At 32.9% G+C, this 21,009-nt stretch overlaps 2 protein-coding genes across 3 annotated transcripts; both read left to right on the top strand.

Annotated features, from left to right (window-relative positions):
- Positions 1 to 5,252: 5,252 nt before the first annotated feature.
- Positions 5,253 to 16,786, top strand: LOC121997249. Of its 2 annotated transcripts, none has more exons than XM_042551570.1 (7): positions 5,253 to 5,480; positions 5,606 to 5,777; positions 10,955 to 11,078; positions 11,433 to 11,791; positions 14,463 to 15,729; positions 15,894 to 16,093; positions 16,193 to 16,786. In XM_042551570.1, exons 1-7 carry the CDS (start codon positions 5,395 to 5,397, stop codon positions 16,265 to 16,267), a joined length of 2,283 nt encoding a protein of 760 aa, XP_042407504.1. In that variant the 5' UTR covers positions 5,253 to 5,394; the 3' UTR covers positions 16,268 to 16,786. The 2 variants fall into 2 exon arrangements, with proteins under 2 accessions (XP_042407504.1, XP_042407505.1); XM_042551571.1 differs by lacking the exon at positions 5,253 to 5,480 and adding an exon at positions 9,851 to 9,904 and having other exon boundaries at positions 5,642 to 5,777.
- Positions 16,787 to 18,938: 2,152 nt separating this feature from the next.
- LOC121994277 (oleosin-like) lies at positions 18,939 to 19,682 on the top strand. Its single transcript, XM_042548369.1, has one exon. The coding sequence runs from the start codon at positions 18,959 to 18,961 to the stop codon at positions 19,403 to 19,405; it is 447 nt and encodes a 148-aa protein (XP_042404303.1). The 5' UTR covers positions 18,939 to 18,958; the 3' UTR covers positions 19,406 to 19,682.
- Positions 19,683 to 21,009: the final 1,327 nt, after the last annotated feature.

The following is a 21,009-nucleotide window of genomic DNA, read 5'->3' as shown; positions in this document are numbered from 1 at the left end:
CCTGGGATAGTCAGTTTGCTATTATTGCAAACTGCCTGAGCACATGAGCCGAGATTATTTGCTAAAGGTTCAGCATGCGGCTTCAGGGGTTTATGTTCAGGGAGGGTAGTTCAATTAGACAGAGACTAAGTGAGGGGGGCAGAAAGCTCAATCTTCGCTCGCCAACAGAGGACAACCCCTCCTGCAGTAGCTGCATATGACATGCTTAGACAGGAGCACTCCAGTGGTCATACGGTATCACAGAGTTCTGTTTCGGGACCTCAATATCTGACGCAGGGGCAGTATCAGTCGTAGCCTCCACCACTAGTGTAGTATCAGCTGTAGCCCTAACCACTGGTTCAGTACCAGTCGCAGCCTCAACCACTAGTGTAGTATCAGCTGCAGCCTCAGTCACTGGTTCAGTACCAGTCACAACCCCAGCTATCGATTAAGTATCATTCTAACGAGGAGACTTCATGAAAACTCGAGGTTACGATTCAAATTCGATACCTCCATCTTAAAAAGACTACTAAGATGAGGATTTTAACTTTTACTCAAATTAAATGAGAGTAAGGCGCTTGCATCGTATTAAATATATTTGGAATAAAAAACATAATAAAATAATGTATAGTTCTAGCATTATTTATTTTAACGGTAAAGTAGAGAAAAATCCTCAATTACAACTTTAATTTTGCATGCAATTCCCAATCCTAAAAAATTTTATTTCCACTCCCTGTATGCAAAATTTTATTTGCTTCAACTCCCTCATGCAAATATTATTACCTAATTGCCCCTTAGATTTTTTAGGTCCAAAAGGTCCAAAAATAAGTATAATTTCTCTTAAAGTCAGCACTTTACACTAGAATCGAGTATATTTTCTATTAAATTAAACACAAATTTTTTCATATTTTAATATAATTCCTCTTAAATTTAATATCATTTAAAGAAAATCTAGTATATTTTCTATCCAATTAATACCATTTAAAGAAAATCTAGTATATTTTCCATCCAATTTGAGGTGGAAAAAGAATCGTGCTCAATTTGATAGAAAAAAAAAACTAAAATGAGTATAATTTCTCTTAAAGTCAGCACTTGATACTAGAATCGAATATATTTTCTATTAAAATTGACCCTCATATTTTTTTTTTATAAATAGTCTAAAAATAAGTATAATTTCTATTAAATTCAGCATTTTAAACTAGAATCGAGTATATTTTCTATTAAATTGAGCACGGTTTTTTTCTTACTTAATATAATTCCTCTTAAATTCAGTATCATTTAAAGAAAATCTAGTATATTTTTCATCAAATTGAGTATAATATAATTTAAAGAAAATCTAGTATATTTTCCATCAAATTGAGTATCATTTAAAGAAAATCTAATATATTTTTCATCCAATTGAGGTGGAAAAAAAATTGTACTCAATTTAATAGAAAATATACTAGATTCTAGTTTAATGTACTGAATTTAAGAAGAATTATACTCATTTTTTGACTTTTTATACTTAAATATCAGAGGTAATTAGATAAGTATATTAGACTAGGGAGTGAAAATAAAGATTTTTTCCAATGAGTAATGCATACAAAGTTGTGTTTATGGAACTGTATGTAAATTTTCCCTTATATCTTCTTGGTTTGAATAGTACGAAATGGAAAAAAAATGAAAATAAATGAATTTTGAGAAATTTTTATACGAAGTATATACATCTTGTAACCTTATTAATCCTAGGTAAATGGTCCAGTCTCATGTTACATTCGTTGAGTAAATTCAAATGGTACAAAATGATTCACTAACTTTTAGCATTTCTATCATTTTATCTTTAAGTTAAGAGGAAGATAAATTACGAATCACTATTAACCATTAATACAGATGATCAAATATGGGAAAAGACAATCATTGATTAAATATAAGAAGCTTGATGATCCTAATGTGATGTCTCAGCTTCATCAATAATTTAATTATAAATATATCCTATGTGACAAATTAAACTCTAATTAATTAACAAATATATTCTATTTTTTTTACCACGGCATACCTCGGGTGTTGAAGATTTCTTTAAAATTAGAGTGTATTTGGTTAGAGATTATCTTTAATAATCTTAGTTATTCATCCAAAGTTATAAAACCCTATTTGATTTAGGTAATCGATGATTCCCGAGTAATGTTTCATACCCGACACGTCAACAAAAAGGACATACAATCCGGAATCGAAAAACCTCAGAAAACTGAAGTTTTTCTTGATTCCAGAGTTAACAAAATTTTTTACCCAAAATATCCTCGAATAAAAGAAAAAGGTGATAAAAAAGAAAAATGTAAAGAAAAAAATAAAAAATATATAAAAAGATAAAAAACAAAAAACTTTTAAAAAAAATGTAAAAAACATAATTTTTTTATAAAATTTAAAAAATAGAAAAATGTAAAAAAATTAAAAATAATAAAAAAAAGGAAAAAAATAAAAAACATCAAAAATATAAAAATATAAAAACGTAAAAAAATTTAAAAAAACATAAAAAAAAATAAAAATGTAAAAAAAAATAAAAATATAGGAAAAAAATTAAAAATATAGAAAAATAGGAAAAAATTAAAAAACATAAAAAATAAAAACTAGAATTTTTTTTAAAAAATTTTAAAAATAAAAAAACATAAAAAATAAAAAAACTTTTAAACAAAATAAAAAACTTTTAAAATTTTTTAAAAATAAACAAATTTTAAAAAATAAAAAAAGGAAAAAATAAAAAAACAGACATAAAAATAAAGAAAAAATAAAAAAAGTAGAGTTTAAAAGATATATATGGTTGATTTTATAACTAAGGGTAATATATTAAAATATTAAATTAGATTATTCATTAAAACCTTCGAACAAACAAGTTTTTGTTACATTATCTAGTTGAACCAAACAACATTTGGTTATATTTTATTGTTTATAATTTTGGTTATGTGATTATTAAATAATCACATAACTAAGATTATACATGATAACTTGAATCAAACACATCCTTAGAATAATTTGAACCGCCCCTTATTAAATTATAGGAGATTTTCCTTATTAAATTATATGAATATTTTTATAAAATTCTATAAAAGATGAAATCTATTGTCATGACGATTTTCCACGACTATTTATATTATTGAAGAGAGTAAATCAGAATATCGAAGACGATTTTTCACTACTGTCCTATATTAATAAATTAGAAAATCGAAATTAATTATTAGGAGGATAATTCCTTAATTTTTATTAGAATTTGATCCTTATTTAATTCTATAAATCTATTAATAATTAATTCGGCTATAAAGATTTTTTTTAAAAAAAACAATGTCTCTGTGGAGTAATAAGTCATGCTAACGTCCTTCGATTGGTGAATTCTAACCAACGTATCAATATTAAAAAATAAAAGATTAAAATTCGAATATTAAGAACTAATATTTTGAAGGCCGGTGATCGAGTATGTACAAGTTATATTTTAGATCTATCTGATAAACTATTTTTTTTATCAAAAATGAAAGAAGATTGTTTATTTTCGGAATTAGTTGTCCGACATCCAGACACCTAAACGTGGAGATATTGTATGGAACTACTGGGTTTTGGTAAACCTATGCAGGTGTTAAGTAGTTTTGTGACATGTTAACAGCACTATAATTGAGTTAGCTCAGTTACTCGATGGTTCTTTCAGAACGAACAGGTGAAGTTGTAGAAACTTTTCTGTTCAAACAGTTTGGAGGCTCAACCCTCTCTTACCGACCTTCCTTATCCTTAAAAAAAATGAAACCAACTTAGGCCTCTTTTCTTACTGAGAAATTAATAATTATATAATATTATCCATATTAATTATTCTATTCAAAAATTTGATCATAAATTTTAAATAGGATAGTTAAAAAAAATTTACATCAACTATCTTATCTATTTCTTAAATTTTATATTTATGAATAATATTTTTCTAATTTTAAAAAATATATTTCATTTCCTAAATATTATAGAGGAACAAAAATTAGAAAAATTGATATATGTTCTAGTGAAAAGTAAATATTTAAATTTAATAAAGTATTCTTTTATTCTAAATTATGTATTTTAGATAAAGAAATAGTAGGAATGCTCTCTGAATTTAACAAATGCTTGAGGGTGAAATGCAACCAAGAGAAGCCTCTAGTGAAATAACAAAGAAAATTGCTTAGTGGCACCCTATCTCTTTCAAAGATTCATTTAACCTCCATATTATGAGGTTTCCTAGCACTGCAAATGAACAAAATGTTCATAAACAAATTTGATGTTCACGAATTTGTTTATATACAAACTCAATTAAATGATAAATTTGAACAACTAGTTAAATTAAATAAGTAAACTTAAAATATGTATTCAATTCATTAATATTCATAAATAGATATTGTGAATTGCTCATAAACAATATTAATTCTTATCAATATGATAAATAAATATTTAAAATAAACAAATAAATTTATATTATTAAACTTAATAATCAATTAAATAAATTTGAAATTATAAAAAAAAATTAATAATCAAACAAACTTGAACTAAAAGTTCGATAACATCTAGATGAATCAAGTTTTAAGTTAAACTTGTAAAAAAAATCAAATTAAGCTTGAGTAATTATTTCAATGACTTAATTTATTATAGACTTAACTTGATTTGGTTTAATTATTTTATTAAATAAACTTACCACAAATGACACGACTTACTCATTTACAACCCTAACATTTCCTATGAGCTCAATAATAATTTATAATATAAAATAAGCTTCTAATTTATCGATAAATTAGAAAAGAAGATAGTTTATTTTAGAATTTAATCTCTAGATTATAAAAATAATAATAATATATGTATTTTAATATTTATTATGAAAATAGCCTCCCATAATATTAAATTTGTTTCTTTTATGGCTCTATTACAATAATTTTTTCTGAATCTCATAAAGATTCTAATATCTGAGCTAAGGATATGAAAATATTATTAATATATATTATGAGGGATGATAATTTTTTCTGAATCTGATAAAGATATGAAAATATTATTAATATATATCCGACCTAAATATATGATTAAATAATATATATAATTTTTTTTTTCTAAAGTCTAGTCATTATTTTTGTTGGGGTTAGAATTAGGTTATATAAATGTTTAACTAATTTTTTATTATATATATATTTTTAATAATATTTAAAGAACAAAAAATTATTAGTATAGAAAATATTAGGTTTTTCCATGAGTTTAAATATGTAAATAAATATCCGATAACTAAGCTGAAGAATATGGAATCCGAGCCATCCCTAACAACCAATTATCCCAGTTGGGTGCCAACGGGCTATCGAGTCCAGGGCCGTATCACAACAGCAAGTGCACACTTCCTCCCTCCCTCACCTCGACGTCCCGACCCATCTCACGCCGAGCACGAGCAGCATCAGCATGGCGGCGGGTGATCCAGAGAAGCGGCTCCAAAGGGTCATGGAAAAGCTCTCCCACTCGCCCAAGCTCAGACCCGCGCTCGCCAGGTTCATTTTCTCCTCAAACCCTAGGAGATAAATACAATGGATCCTGTTCCTCTCCTGTTTGTTCTTTGCTTTGGCGGAGGATTTTAGCTTTAGATGATTCTGATGAGAATTAGCGTGCGGAACAGTGGGAATAGAACGGAATCAGGTTCCAGTGGGAGCTTCGACAGGGGAGTCAGGGTTCCGTCGTCGTCATTGGGGTCGATCGCGGAGGCTCCATCTTGTCGGCCCTGGGATCGAGAGGATCTCATGAAGAGATTGGCTACCTTCAAGGCCATGACCTGGTTTGGAAAGCCCAAGGTTTGCGATTTTTAGCTTTATCCTATGGAAACAATTTCTTCTTATTTTTTTTTTTCTTTTCCTTGAGAAGTTTTGTTGTCTTTGCTTGGGGAAAAGGAAGTAGAAAGAAAGGAAATGATTAGAAGTTATGGAAAATAAAAATAAAAAGAAGCGAGATTTCATGCTTTTCACTAATGTTTAGTTGGAATTGGAAATGGGTTAGAACAATAATTTTAGCAATTTGGAAAGTATACAAGTCAAATTCGTATTTTCTTCAATTTCCATCTGATTATTTGGAAGTGAGATGTCGGAAATAGGCCGGGACTTATCCTTTCACTTTCTTCCTTCCCCTCATTTCCCTCTAGTAAAAGTTTCTTAATTTATTTCATTTATCTTCCATCCAAATTAATGAAGCATAGCTCTTGGAGTCTTTGGAATATTTTATGCTATGTTTCCTGGAATGTCTATGTTAGCTAAAAGAATTCTTGCACATAGGAAATCTCTCTTATTTCCATCCTTTTATTCTCCTTCTTTGCTCTCTATTTCTTGAATCTTACATTATTTGCTTTTGTACTTGTTTCCTTATTTTTCGGGGGCTTGACCATATAATGGAGATCAAATCCCTGTACCCTTGTACATGGAGTACTGGAAATAATAAGAGTTTCTTCCACATGTTATCAGTGCTCCATGTTACTGGGATCTGACTTTTTCCTTCAAGTATATATAGCTTTATCCTTTTTGTATCCTTCTATTGATGTAACTGAGACTTTATTAATCATTAGCTCTCTTTTATCTCAGTGTTTTGCTTGACTTGTGCAATTTCTATCCAAGTTTTCATCCTCAAAATCTTCACTTAATTTTTCTTTATTCCGTTACAATCAAGTAAGGAACTAGTTCTCTTCTATCTTAGTGTTGGCCTACATGTGCAATCTCTATCTAAGCTTTCATCCTTGAATTTATTTATTTATTTATTCATTGCACTACTAATCATGTCAGGAACTTCTAACAATATCTCTATTGATTGAACCTAACCTATTTTTGCCACTCCTTAATCTAACCATGGCAGAGAATTACAAGGCTTAATTTCCTTCTTGAAGGGAAAGAGAAACTTAGCCATCTTATTCGACCAATACTAGATTCCACGGATGTAAATTATCAAGCATGAGATGCTGATAGATAATTTTATCATGGCTTTAGAGTTAAATCCATTTGGAAATGCTTCTCTCCCACACGAGAAGTGTGCAAAATAGTTGAGCAATCATACGTGAAAGCTAAACATTCTTGTGTGATTGATGACCTAAAGACAAAAAATTCAAATACCGAGCGATGTAATCAAAATAAATAACAATTCGTTGGAGATGGATCACTATAAAAATTTGAAGATGGAACATAGCAAAGATACTCAAAACACTAGTCAATTTTGTGAGGGAAGATGTGATCTTTTACAGAGTCCAATTCAATTTTTGATCAAGTCATGGTTCAAATTCTTGGGAACGAAAAGCTTTCTTCCCTTGATGAGGTGTTCATAGTAGTCTGGGCTTAAAAGTAGGAGTATGGTGTTAGAGCCTAATTTGATAGAAAGCTCAACCGTGATGAATAAGAAAAGTGGTGATAAGAATCAATATCACAAGCAATCCTATTCTGATCATGAGTTAGATGAGACTACCATGCTCCTTGGTGAAGATGCCCTTTGGTGTACCTACTGAAAAGCCTTGCCACACCAAAGAAAATTGTTTTAAACTTCATAGGAAAACATATGTGCTTAGCCAAAATGGAGGATTTAAAGGTCAGTAAGCCAAGATCATGTTGGTAGCCATGATACTCAGAAGTTAAAGTGTAGAACAGGGAAATGCTGAGGAATTCAACAAAGAAGAAATGAAACCCTTATCTCTAGTTTATGCTCATTAACTAAATCATGTGAGTGCCAATAATGTTTGTGTTTTCAGTCCCTCTAATTTCAGGAATGATGACCAATTTAATATCTGTTCTCTGGATTATAGTACTATTGATCATATAACTCTTAGTCTTGTCAACTTCAACTCTTGCAAACTTTGTCCAGGAGACAAGGAAATCACTAGTCCAAATAGGCCCTCTATACCATTGCTGGCAAGAGATCATACATAAAACCCACTGTTTCCTAAGAAATACTTTGCATGCTATGAAATTACACGATAATTGTTAAATAAAAATTATATTGGAACAAAATTAAATTGTTGTAGGTCATGCTCGTCTGCAAAAGTTCCCACAGATAATGGTCTATACCAATGAACAATCTCAGAACTGACTCTTTTGCTTCTATTTGTGATACTAACTAATCAATCACTGTCTGCCTAGATGGAAAAGTGAGGAATATGATTATTAGGTTAAGTAGAATTTTTTTATTTGTGTTGCATAAGCAATACATACCATTGTAACAGTCTTATTTACTTTTTTCTGTTAATCATTTTGTCATAGGTGTGATTTATTATTAGATTGCTTATTTTGATTGTTAAGAATGACAAGCAATGATGAAAATCAAACATCTTTCACAATCACAAAAAGTCTAAGTGAATCAATTATCCAAATTAAATTGGATTAAATCAGGCAAAATCAAGACTAAGTGCTAAAATTGATAATTAACAAGACAAGGTGGTATTAAACATTATATCATAATTAAATCATGTAAATATCTTATGTGATCTCTGGAGGAAATGAGTGGGATGATTAATGTCCTTTCTAATTAGTGAGCCACACGTACTCTACTAATAAAGGAGAGATGTATTTAATTACAGTGCAGTTGTTACTGATTATGTCAAGTAATAACAAATTAATGATCCATAGATGTAACAGCAGTATAGTATACAGTCTACTATAATAAAACTCAAAATAGTAAAGAAGATTAAAAAATAATATCAGATAAGCAATTCATATTGGAATAATAACTTGCCAGAATATGACTTATAGAAAGACTAACTGCTACATATTTATACAAACATAATGCAAATATATTGAAATAATTCTATCCATCCATAAAATAACCATACGTTTGATGATTCATTTATTTTTTTTATAAAATGCTGAAAGTCAGTAAAGAGTTCCTTAATAAAAAAAAACCTTTAAACAATATAGGTGCCCAATGATATTTACAAATTTTAAAATCATAATGTAAATAAATCTACAACAGAAAAAAAAAAATCTTTAGTATCTAGTTATACAAAGTGCAGTGAAGGTGACATTGCATTAATTGGTAATTACAACATAAGAAAAGAAGTAAACATTCGATATAAACAAAGATATTTTTAAAATCTATATATGAAAATTTTGTATCATGATATTGAATACACATAGATTATCTTTGTAATTTCTTAGGTTTTATTGTTTGTAAAATTTTATTCCCTCTCATTCAATTCTTTTCCTACTGATTTGATGTAGCCTATCTGACTGGCATTGCGTTTCAAGTGATTAAGATTTTAGTTCCTATTTCTAAGTAGATCAGTCAAACGATTATGATTATGGAGTGATTAGAATGGGTATCAAAATAGATTATCGTTTAAGTTTTAAAAATGTTTGAATGATGATCAAAGTCTAAAGATATAGCTCTGCGCAAATCACTGGTAAAATTGATATATCCAAATACCAAATTCTTGGGCTGTACGTTGGATTCATTACTAATATTAGTTAGTGACTGGTGTGTGTATTTCATACATTCAGAAAACAAATCTCATCTGCAAACTTAGAAGTGATTCCTTGCAAAAGAGGCCAAAGTCATGTAATTAACTAAATCAAGAAGTTATTATGTTTATCAACCTTCTTTTTCATTTTGAAAAGTGCTAGAAACTTGTAGATTTGGATGCTTTCTTATGATTGGATTTCAAACATTTAAAAGGAAATTTCCTTCTCTTGAATATTACTTGTATCTTTGGAGTTAAACTTCTATAGTTCCATCTCTTGAATATTATCATCTCTTTATTATGATACTTGTATATGATTACTGACTCAATCAAGAAGTTTTGGGTTATGATTTTTTTTAAAAAAAAAACTGAAAAGTGCTAGAAGTTATTACCTTTCTTTTTACACATTATTTATTTATTTTTCCTTTCATGTATTTTACCAAGGTTCGAGATTTAAAGGATCGCACTGTGTAGCAGTTTAGGTCTCCGATCTAGATGGTATGGTCTTCATTTTGTGCCATGTGGGCACTTGGTATATTTTGTCACTCTTTGACACTCTTCAAAGTATGTTGTGATAAATCAAATGTCTTAATCCTATAATCCATAGTTCAAATGCAGTTGATAGCAATACAAATAGCCTGAGTTGGATTGATGTCAGCAAAGGCCAATGTTATCTTTGTTGAGAAATTAGTCATTTCGATCGATTGGTTAGTTTAAGAAAGTAGAGACTAAAAAAAAAAATACTTAGAAATGATTGAAAACTCATCAAATAGGTCTTAATCCTATAATCCATAATTGTAAAATGCAGCTGATAGTGATACAAATAGCCTGAGTTGGATTCATATCAGCAAAAGCCAATGTGATCTTTGTCAAGAAATTAGTCATTTTGATCGATTGGTTAGTCTAAAGAAAGTAGAGACAAAAAAAAAACAACTTTGAAATGATTTAACTCCATAAGAAAATATAACAAGTTACTTGAAAGCTCATCAAATCATGAATGAATGGGATTGAACAGCTTGAAATTTTGTCAAACTAAATCTGATCAACACAGATGACGTAGTGACATTCATTCATGCCAACGTAATATCATTATCAGTCTGCAATAAAAAATGATAAGTGTTGATCGTGCTGACTGATAACAATCAGCAATTGAAACTATTGTAATACTTGGATCATCATTATCAACTTCAAATTACAGAAGAAGCTAATGACTTTTATCTAGCTGTGCAGTTAAATAAACCAATATCATGCTCATGATCATTTCTTTCATTTTGAAGAGAAGAATCATTCTTTTGATTGCGTTCAAAGTTCAAACATTTAAATAAATATATAATCTGTCTTCAAAATTATACTCATGACACCATGACCAAATTAAGTAGGTATCAGCTTCATGGACATTTCATTTCGAAAAATGCTAGCAGCTCATGAATTTTGCATTTTCATGGCATTTAACATTTGAGCAGTGCTAACCTGAATCTTTATATGTATGTACTTCTTCATTTCTTCTTTAATTGGCTCCTATTGAGAGTCTGAAACTTTTTGTATCAGGTTATTAATCCTGTAAATTGTGCAAGGAGAGGCTGGATAAATGTGGAAATGGAGGTCATAGCTTGTGAATCATGTGGAGCACGGCTCCTATTCCCAACTCCTTCGTCATGGTCATTGCAACAAGGTGTGCTAACTATATTATACATTTCAAAGATCTAGAGATGCAGATATTAATATGTTGTGTATATTGTATTGTGATTAAGCTGAACAAAGTTACACAATGTCAATGTTTTAGTTTTGCCATTAGATAATGTCAAAATAGTGGAATTAAGAGTTTGGATTTTGGCTTTATTAGTTTTTGAGAAAAGTAGGTTTTTGTTATATACATCTTGTTTGGTTATTACATATGTGATGAGTCTTGTGAACCAATACTGTTGAAATTTCATACTACTAGACATAAGTTTGTGTAGCATAGTCCATATTGTTCTCTTATTTTTTACTATTCATTTCCTGGTGTATGAAATATATGTTATTGTAGTTGAAAAGGCTGCTGCTGTATTCAGCTTGGAGCTTAATAACAGGCATAAGCTTTTATGTCCTTGGATCGACAATGCATGTGATGAAACACTAGCTCTGTTTCCTCCAACACCTCCACAAAGTTTGATAGAGAGTTACAATATGCGTTCTTGTGCACTCCTGAAGCTCTCAGCGCTTCCTCTGATTTCATCCTCAGCCATGGATTACATGAAGATGAAAAATCCCCAATTAGAGAATTTTCTTTCAGAGCCACCACACTATCCAATTAACTTCAGCAAAACTCTTAAGATTGTTGATGGTTCAGTATGCAAGGATATGGATAGTGGTTTGGGAACTGCTGCAGATGATGTGTTTTACCAGGTCTGTTTCTTTACACGATTACAGAAATTTCTCCAAATAAGAATAGCTTGTTATGTAGTGGATATATTTCAAACATATATTACTTAGTACAAATGGTTGTACTAATAGGAACATGAGGTTTATTTTCGCTCTTTTAATTGGCTGTTCTACTACTGCCAATGGTGGTTGGCAGAATACTTGCCAAACAAAGTTTTGATATCACTCATTGCTACAATATATGAAATAGATAGCATTAACAACCATATTTACAATTGGAATATAGTATGTAAGTGATATCTTTTAGAAAGGAATATTTTGCAATAAAATTTCATAGATTGAAATAAAATGTGAAGGATAAGGAAATCAAAAGAAGTATAGAGTTAGCTAACATAAGTAGTTGAAATGAAGTGGAGCTTCTGTAGTCATGTGTGATCATTATATGTTCCTTATGCTATAAGGGGAATTTCACAAGGCTATGATATTATCTACCATACTTATGAATCAAAGTATTGGGTTGTTAGCAAACATCACATACAAAAAGTTAGTGTAACAAAGATAAAATTGCTAAAATGGATATCTGAAATTACTAAGAAAGATAAACTAAAAAGGCAAAGTTGAAAGTATCCTTCTCTGTGTTTGTTTTTTTGCCATCGACCTAAGTATGTTTTTTGTACCATAATGTGCCAATTCTGGTATAGTCCTGCCCGTTGTCATGACCTTTGGTTTATTCCACATATTAGAAAGGACCCCCTTCCACCTTTACTAGAATACGATATCCACAACATCAATGACAAGTATAACACGAGTTAAACAAGTATCAAGTGGCTATAAAGCAAATAAACAATCTCTATTCACTTTCAAAATATAACAAAACACGAGCCAAAGTGTAAGTAAAGAATATTTTGGATAGGAAAAGAAAATGCTATAAGTGGAAGGAACTTTTTCATAAAAGAATCACATCAGGATATATAAGCATAAAATGCAGAATGGAAAGAAGGTAAGCATAATCAATTATTTGATAAAACTAGTTTTCAATCACATCTATCGTATCTGTTAGCAACTCTTAAACTTTGTAACACCTGCTAATGACCACACATGTACATACTTTCATGTTTATTTACTTCATTTTTTTTATTAAATAGATCCAATAAGAAGTGAATTATTAGAGCCTTGATTACAGAGTATAGTTGGTACCATCTAATACTTGGGTTGAAGTCCTCACCAGCGATAGATAGCAATATAGTGACACATACACAAATGATTGCGTGCAACATGTGATGTAGGCTAAATCCGCGTAGCCCACCAGTGGTCTGAAGCCTTCATCATATGGCTAGGCTTGAAGGGTTCATTTATTAATTTTTTGTATCATCATTTATTAGTCACTTGATCACTTAGTGTGGGTATCCTAAGTTTAAAAAGCTAGGGAAAGAAAATTTGGGTTGGGAAAAGGGTGGAATTATAGATATTTTTTATTGTTTATTTATGAGTAAAAATTGAGAGTCAAATTTATTCTACCAAAATGGTCAGAAAACTAATTAAATTCCTAATAATCCAACTTATGGCCTTCCTTCTCCACTATATTCATTAATTAATACGATGTTTTCTTTTCATTATAGGGGGCGGCCTCAGTGAGACCAATTGAATTGGATGAGTGGGTTGGATTTAGAAGTTGGTTTGGGAAGCCTGGTGATCTGGCCAAGTCAGTGAAACCAGATAGGCTGGTCAATCCAGTATGGCCAAGAATGTCTGGTGTTCCAATCAAGCGGGGTGGGATAGGCTGCCGGTTGGGTTAGACTGTCTGATCAGACCAGGCAAGCTGGGTCAGGCTGATCAAGCTGTGATTGGGTAAGGTAGTGTGCTTGGGTTGGCCAATTTGTGCAAGACAGCTAATTGGGTTCTGCAAGGAAAATAAGTCAAATAAATTATTTATTTGAAGTTATTTACTATTGTGAAAACTATTGTGTTCTTTATAACATTCCTTCCAACCAAATATAAGAATTATTTTTTGTGCATTCCAATCCATGAACCAAACTATAGAAAGCTTATTTTTTATTTATTTCTTACTTATTTTATTCCTTAGAAAACTATTTATTCCTTAGCTATTCTATTTTGTGAACCAAAGACACCATTGGGATTATCACATTTACATGCAGTTCCACTTTTTAGCGTACAAATTATTTAGAAATTTCACATTTTTTAATGTAGTCGGAATAAATTGAACAGTGTATCAGTAGATGACACTTATATATGTTTTAGCATATTGAAGCATGTGATGTTTTAGTATATTTAAGCATGTGAAAATAGAAATGAAGCCACTGTCCAGCATGGAAGAAGCTAAAGCAGTACAAAGGATAGTCAGAATAAATGAGATAATTAGTGCATCATGAATTCACTTAAAACTTTTCCATCTATATGTGGCATATCCCACATGAGCATGCTCACAAAAATTGCAGAACAATGTTCATGCCGAGTCTGTTGACAGCTTATTAATAAACATTAACAAGTCACGATTATTTATGCCGGTATCTAGCTTGTTTATTAACCTAGCCTTTGAAAGTGTTGAAGTTTGCTTGTTTATTATTCCAAATGAACAAGTTTAGTACCTAGTTTATTTATGAATGTTTAGTTCATTTTTAGTCAGACTTGTTCAATAGTTCTTCATTGGAAGATTAAAATGTTTATATAAATACAGGTATGGAAAATTATCTGCTTGTGCGGTTGGGAACCTAGGCTTCTTCCCTATGTTGTTGACTGTCAAGACCTATCCAATCCATTGACACAAAGTGCACCTACGCCCAAGTCATCACTACAGTTGCACGGTGAACAGAATGATGGCTTAGCGATTTATTCAAGGGGAATCGAGTCAATTGAATCAGCTACGCTGGATGTCGCTCAGGATTCTTATGATCCAGCATCATCTGTCTTAGAATGCAAATTTTGTGGTGCTTGTGTGGCATTATGGGCTATTGAAACTGTGCAACGACCTCTAGAACTTTACACCTTACTTGCAGATTCCAGTGACCAAAATGAGTCGATCACTTCTAGCATTATAACTTCTAAAGCAGATATTTCAGGAACAATCAATTCAAAATTGGGGACTTTTGATACTAGTAGAGGTTCCCATACTCTGGATGATGGTTCAGGATTGAAAGAAAGGTCACCGGGCTTGAATTTGACAATTGCTGGTGGTCCTCCACCAGCTACACAAAATTTCCAACCGCGTGTTTCTTTTCCCATTATCAGCAGACATTTGAGAACCCAATTCATATCTAGCAAACATGAAAAGTCATTCAGGGACCAAGCAAATACTGAGTGCTTGCAGGTAGAGGATTGCCCATTATGGTCTGAGAATGAGATGACCGAGGGCCTCATTATCCCAGATGGTCCAGGATTGTTAAAGCGTAAACGAAATGAAAATGAAAATTTGAGCGGAAACAATGAGGATAATGCTATAACCAGTTTTAAAGGAGAGATAGCTGGTGCAAGCAGTAGTAGTGGTGCAAATAACTCTACAAATGAGGAAGGTGTTACTGATGATGGTAATCTTAAAAATCAAGTGGGCATTCAAAATGTGTTAGAGGTTTCTCAAGGCAATAAAGAGGACACTGTGGATAGAGAGGCATCTTATAAAAAATTGGAGATTGCTGGGGAAGCTGCAAGCACGAAGGCTATTGACACCCAAAATTGTTCCGAGATTGAATTGGTGGAAGAACAAGATAATGGCACCAAGTTTAACAATGATATTTTAACATCAGAATCAATACCTCACAATTTAGTACCAAACAGTGGTGATTTAACTGCATCTGCTTCAGCTACTGATGCTGCTATAGCAAGTGCTTGTGCAAATATTGGAAATGGTGAAAATAATTCTATGCTTAAAACAAAGATGAATAACCAAAGCATTAACAGGTCGGATTTGGTGGAATTTAAAAAAAACGATGATGCAAAGGACATATTTGGTAAGATCCGTAAATCACAATATTTTTGTATTCTTTTTTCTTTACAGTGTTGAGGTTTGATATTTTGTCAACCTATACCTAATTATTTCTTTTGAAAAGCATGTTCACCTTTTTTTTTCCACTCTTCTAAACACAATTATAAGGTGCCCTCTTGTGTCCGTCAGGCAAGAGATCAACTGGAATACAGTATTATCAGGCCAGCCAGTTTGATCCAATCAGGCAGCACCGGCCCTATTGCCCCTGGGTGGCTCCGGAGGATGGTGAAGCTATGCCTGGGTGGAGACTGACACTTGCAGCTTTAGTTCTGCGCAAGAAGGAACTGTTAACTTCAAGGGAAGAGACCTCGTCCACTTTGCTTGATGATGTACGGAGATTGAGAATGTTTTGCAGCTACTACATTGTTTCCACTATTTTGTAGGTTCTGAAGACAACTAAATACTCATGATACTCTTACATTTTGCAGGTGGATGATCCTGTTGTTTCTGTGCGGAAACTATTTATGTCTCCACGCCCAAAGAGACCAAAGGGTGCTCATTGATAGCAAAAGAAGAATGATCATTAGCTTATAGACCCTTCAGTCCAAGGTGATAGGTGCATTAAGCTTGATAACTTCGAATTTTATCTGGTTACGTTATGCTATGGCCACCTCTTCCAATATCGTTTGGCTATGTGAAGTCTGTCATATATGTAATATCTTTTTTGGTACTTGGTCTCCAAAGGTGCGAGAAACCTTGAATGAGTTGGTCAAATCCTGGGATGATAAACCATTAGATGGTGAAGTAGATATAGCAATGCAGGTTCTGCATTGTCATGTTCTTTATGCGCGAGCAAATACCGAGAGTATGGTCAAGCTCTTTTGCACCACAATAATGTTTGTTCCCGGTCAACAATGGTCACCTTGGTTGCTAAGGAATGAGAACTCACGACAGATCTTGGAGCTGAATTATCAGTTGTAGAAATGAACTTTGTGAATAGTCTGCCCTGAGTGTTCCATGTTCATTGCAGCGAACCCAAATCGATTCCAATTTTAATTTGAACGGGAATCAGTTTAATCTAATTCAGTTCGGTTTGAGTCCATTTAGAAAGGGCATCCGTTTGCTATTTGTTCTGTTTTTCAACCTGGATTGTAGTTTAACGTATAAAATCTATTTTGATTCTCTGCACACGAAGAAAGCATGGAAATATGACATCGGGAAAAGCATAGATAACTTTTAAATTCTCTACATTCATCGTTGGAGAATCATTACTAAACGTTATGTAATTTTTAGCACTTGTGAAATCAAATTTTGGTAGTTTACATTTACTAGTGTCAATTGGCTTGGATTGGATGGATTTGAATTGGGTTGCAGATTGGTTACTAAAAAAAAAACTCATTCGAACAAAATCTAAATTTAATTTGAAATTCTTAAATCCGAACTCCAATAATCCATCCAATTTATTTATTTATTATTATTTTTATAATTTTTTCACTTATATCTCAATCTTTTATTATTATTGTTATACCAATTGAGTTATTTATGTAAATGAAATATAATTTAATTTAATCATAAAAAAAACTCTAAATGTACCTACAATATTTTATTTTTAAAATAAATTTTAATTTAATCTTAAAAAAATTAAATCTTAAATTTAAGTGAATCTAAATCAACTCGAACCTGATCCAAGTCCGATTTGAAACAAATTAATCCAAAATTTCAATCTAAATTTGACCTGAATATCTCTAATTTAAAATTAATTGTTTTTTAGATCGATTTAGATAAGATTATCAAATCGCGTGTATTTTTACCTCCCTAATTACACTTAATAGTAAAAGTTATTTTGCAGAGGGACATTTATCTGATTTTTTTTCTTACAATTTGCCCCATTAAATTTATCCAAACTGTTGTAGTCTTGTTAGTTCATCTAAATAATTTAATTGTCCAACCTATCTACTGTATACTAATAGATTAGAGACTTATAAATTGATCCTATAGTTATTTCTTTTTATAAAATATAGGGATGAACTATGAAAGGGTAAGTTTGAACTTGGCTCAATTAGTTTAGGCTTGATTCGATAATATTTTTAAGCTCTGACTCATTAATTTAATCAAATGAATTTTTTTCCAATCAAATTCTAGATAAACTTGGCTGGCTGCTCATTTACACTAAAAAAAAATAATAATAATCATGTTGGGAAACGTCGAGCTTGGGATGATTTATCCAATTTCATGAAAATTTTCTACTATTTATCAGGATAAATTGAGAAGCATTAGTGATGAAGAACCTAAAATCACAACATTCCTTAGTTACAAATTTGATTTGGAGGGCTGTCTACACTCCTACAAATAGATACGTACAGTAAATTCAGTTAAACTTATATATATCTTTTTTTTTTAAAATATGTTAAAATATTTAAAATGAAATTTTGAAAAAAAAAACAATGACTTAAACCAAAGTTATATAAATTTTATAATATATTTTTTAAAATTCCTACTTCTAAATTTCACAAAATATTATATATATATATATATATATATATATATATATATATATATATATTTTAATGTTCGCCCTATGTAAACCTAATTTTTTTTAATTTAAATTTTTATATATTTACGATCTAAATTCTAAATATAAAATCTTATTGCACCATCAAAAGTTCAAAAAAAAAAAAAAAAAAAAAAAAAACCAGAAAAAAAATATTCGAGACAGATCATCCGAGGGGCGCCCTGGACGCCCAATTAGGTGTGCAGGCTAACACACCCTAGGCGTTCAGGCGTTGACAGCGGTTTAGGGAGTAGGGAAGAGATGCCAATGACAAGGGTCCGAGCGAGTTCGACAATCTGGAAAATATGGAAGCTTCCAAGCGTCTAGAGGATCCCTTATTCCAAGGTTAATCCTTAATACCAACAATGGCCCTATTCTCTTTCTCCAAGATTTTTTTTTTTTTTTAATTTCCATGCTACGACACAGCTGCTAGATCGTGGTTATTTTTAGGATTTTCACCCCAAATGCTTATAAATTTCGGACCGGATCGGTCAAAATGAATCGGTTAAAAAAAAAAAAAAAACAGAATGGACAGAGCGAGTCCTTTGCCTGAAACCAAGCTTTTGCAGACGGAGCTAGCTCGAACGGCTCGCTTTGCATGCAACTCCTTCACTACGTGTCACCACGCCCCTTCACCCGTTCGCCCTTTATATCTTCCTCCTCAGTCTCTTCTCTTCCTCCTCAACGCGCCACGCCACTCTCCATGGAAGAGCCAACGGCCGGCACCGGACCAGCGTCGAGCCCCGCGCGACCGTCAGCCACCGGTTCCGCCGTGAGGCCGTGTCCGGGCGGACTCCGCCACCGCGCGCCCACCTCCGCCCAGAAGCTCATCGGCCTCCTCGCCCTCCTCACCTCCGGAGGAATCCTCCTCTTCCTCACCGGCGCGCTCACCCTCGTCTTCCTCGGCCCCGCCGCGCTCCTCACGAGCCCCATCTGGGCGCCGCCAGTAGCCATCGCGTTCTTGGTGACCTCCGTGGCGGTGCCGGCGTGCGCTTTCGCGGCCGCGGGGGTGGCCGGCGCCGCCTGGGTCTACCGGTACGCGAAGGGGTGGCGCGCGGCGGGCTTCGACCGAGTGGACTACGCGCGCAGAGGCCGCGAGTTCGGCGGCCACTCGAAGAGCCGCCCGAAAGACGCGGCGCCGGGGGCGTGATCGATCGGGGAGGGGAATCAGTGTGTTGTTCCGATCATGAAGACGCTGCCGGTTCAGCTTCGTTCAACACTTGGAAGACTAAAACAGAGTACGTCTTGGGGCGGCGGCGGCAGGCAGATTTTTAATTACTACAATAAGACAAGAAGAATTTAGGTTTTATATACACTTTAATTCCTTATCAAACGCACGTACCTACGTATGCGTTGCTACTCTAGGCCATGTTAGAAAATGTAGTAATAATAATTAAAATAAAATTTTCCTACAAGAATTATTTTACTGAAGTACAGAGTCTTGTGTAATGCTCGAAGACTCTAGGCCATGTTAGAAAATGTAGTAATAATAATTAAAATAAAATTTTCCTACAAGAATTATTTTACTGAAGTACAGAGTCTTGTGTAATGCTCGAAGCCTAAAATTCCATTGCCATCTCCAAGCAAACACCTTGCTGATGCAAATTAATCATCTCACATATCGAGTAAAATATGTGGGGGCAATCTGTTTTATAAAATTAATTGGATTGAAATTATATAAAATTAATTCTAATTTATATGTTATGATGAACTAAGTGGATAATCTCAAGTTATCAATAGGAATAATTTTGCCAAGCTTCCTGTAGTCCGAGTCGTGGAGTTGATCCGATGTGTAGCAGAATTGAGAGTCGATCGTTGAATCAGGAAGGGAATTCATCGAGTAAGATGTCGAGACTTGCGCTCAATACAGTTTTCTGAAACAGATTCACCTCACCTCCGGCTGTTCTTCGAGGTTCTCTCGGGTCGTTTGTTTCCCAGGATACAACAGTAAAACTGTGATCACCACCAAGCACGGGTCTATCACGACAAACTGAATATGTATCTGAGTGCTATCACAAGTAGTTCAGTCGAACGAATACACAGCTGAGAAAGTTTTTATGAGAGAACACGGATGGACAAAGGTTCGCTTCCTGCTCTTTCTCTCGCTCTATCTTTTCAACTCAATATATGTGTTCCTTATATAGGGGTCAACATTTGACCATAATAAATGACTGATTAATGGTCATTTATTGTCATTAATTACCGACATTTTCAATTGGATGATAATTTATTATCATTAATTATCGGCAACTTCAATTGAATGAATTAATGACCATTTATTGCCATTAATGTCGACAATTCAATTGAATTGAATTAATTAAAATTAATTCATCCGTTTCACATGAGCAGCAAAAAAAAATATCGTAAAATATTGGTTTATTCGCTTGGGCAAATCTTGCCTTGACCGGTCCAGCATTTGACACGTGTAGGTCGTGCTCCACACAAGTTAATTGGATCAGTACAAATTTGGACCCTGAATTTGCACCCGTTTGCACCCACGCGTGAGAGAGAACTTCTCGCTCGCAGTGGAAGGTTTTAGTGAGAGAAGCTCCAACTTCTCTCTAGGATTCTTGTTGCTCCGGTGGTTTCTTTGCGTGGACAACCCTCCATCATGACCGACGGAGGTTTTCTTCCTCCTCACCGGTAGGACGAGGGCTCGTTCTCACTATGGGTGCCTTCCACGACCTGTGGAGGGCTTTCTTGTGGTGTTTTGAGACTTAAACAACAAGGTAGGTGACCATATAGTTGATTTTC

The sequence above is a fragment of the Zingiber officinale genome, chromosome 6A (assembly GCF_018446385.1).
Source record: "Zingiber officinale cultivar Zhangliang chromosome 6A, Zo_v1.1, whole genome shotgun sequence".
NCBI classification, from domain to species: Eukaryota; Viridiplantae; Streptophyta; class Magnoliopsida; order Zingiberales; family Zingiberaceae; genus Zingiber; species Zingiber officinale.
This window is presented reverse-complemented; position numbering and strand designations above follow the sequence as displayed.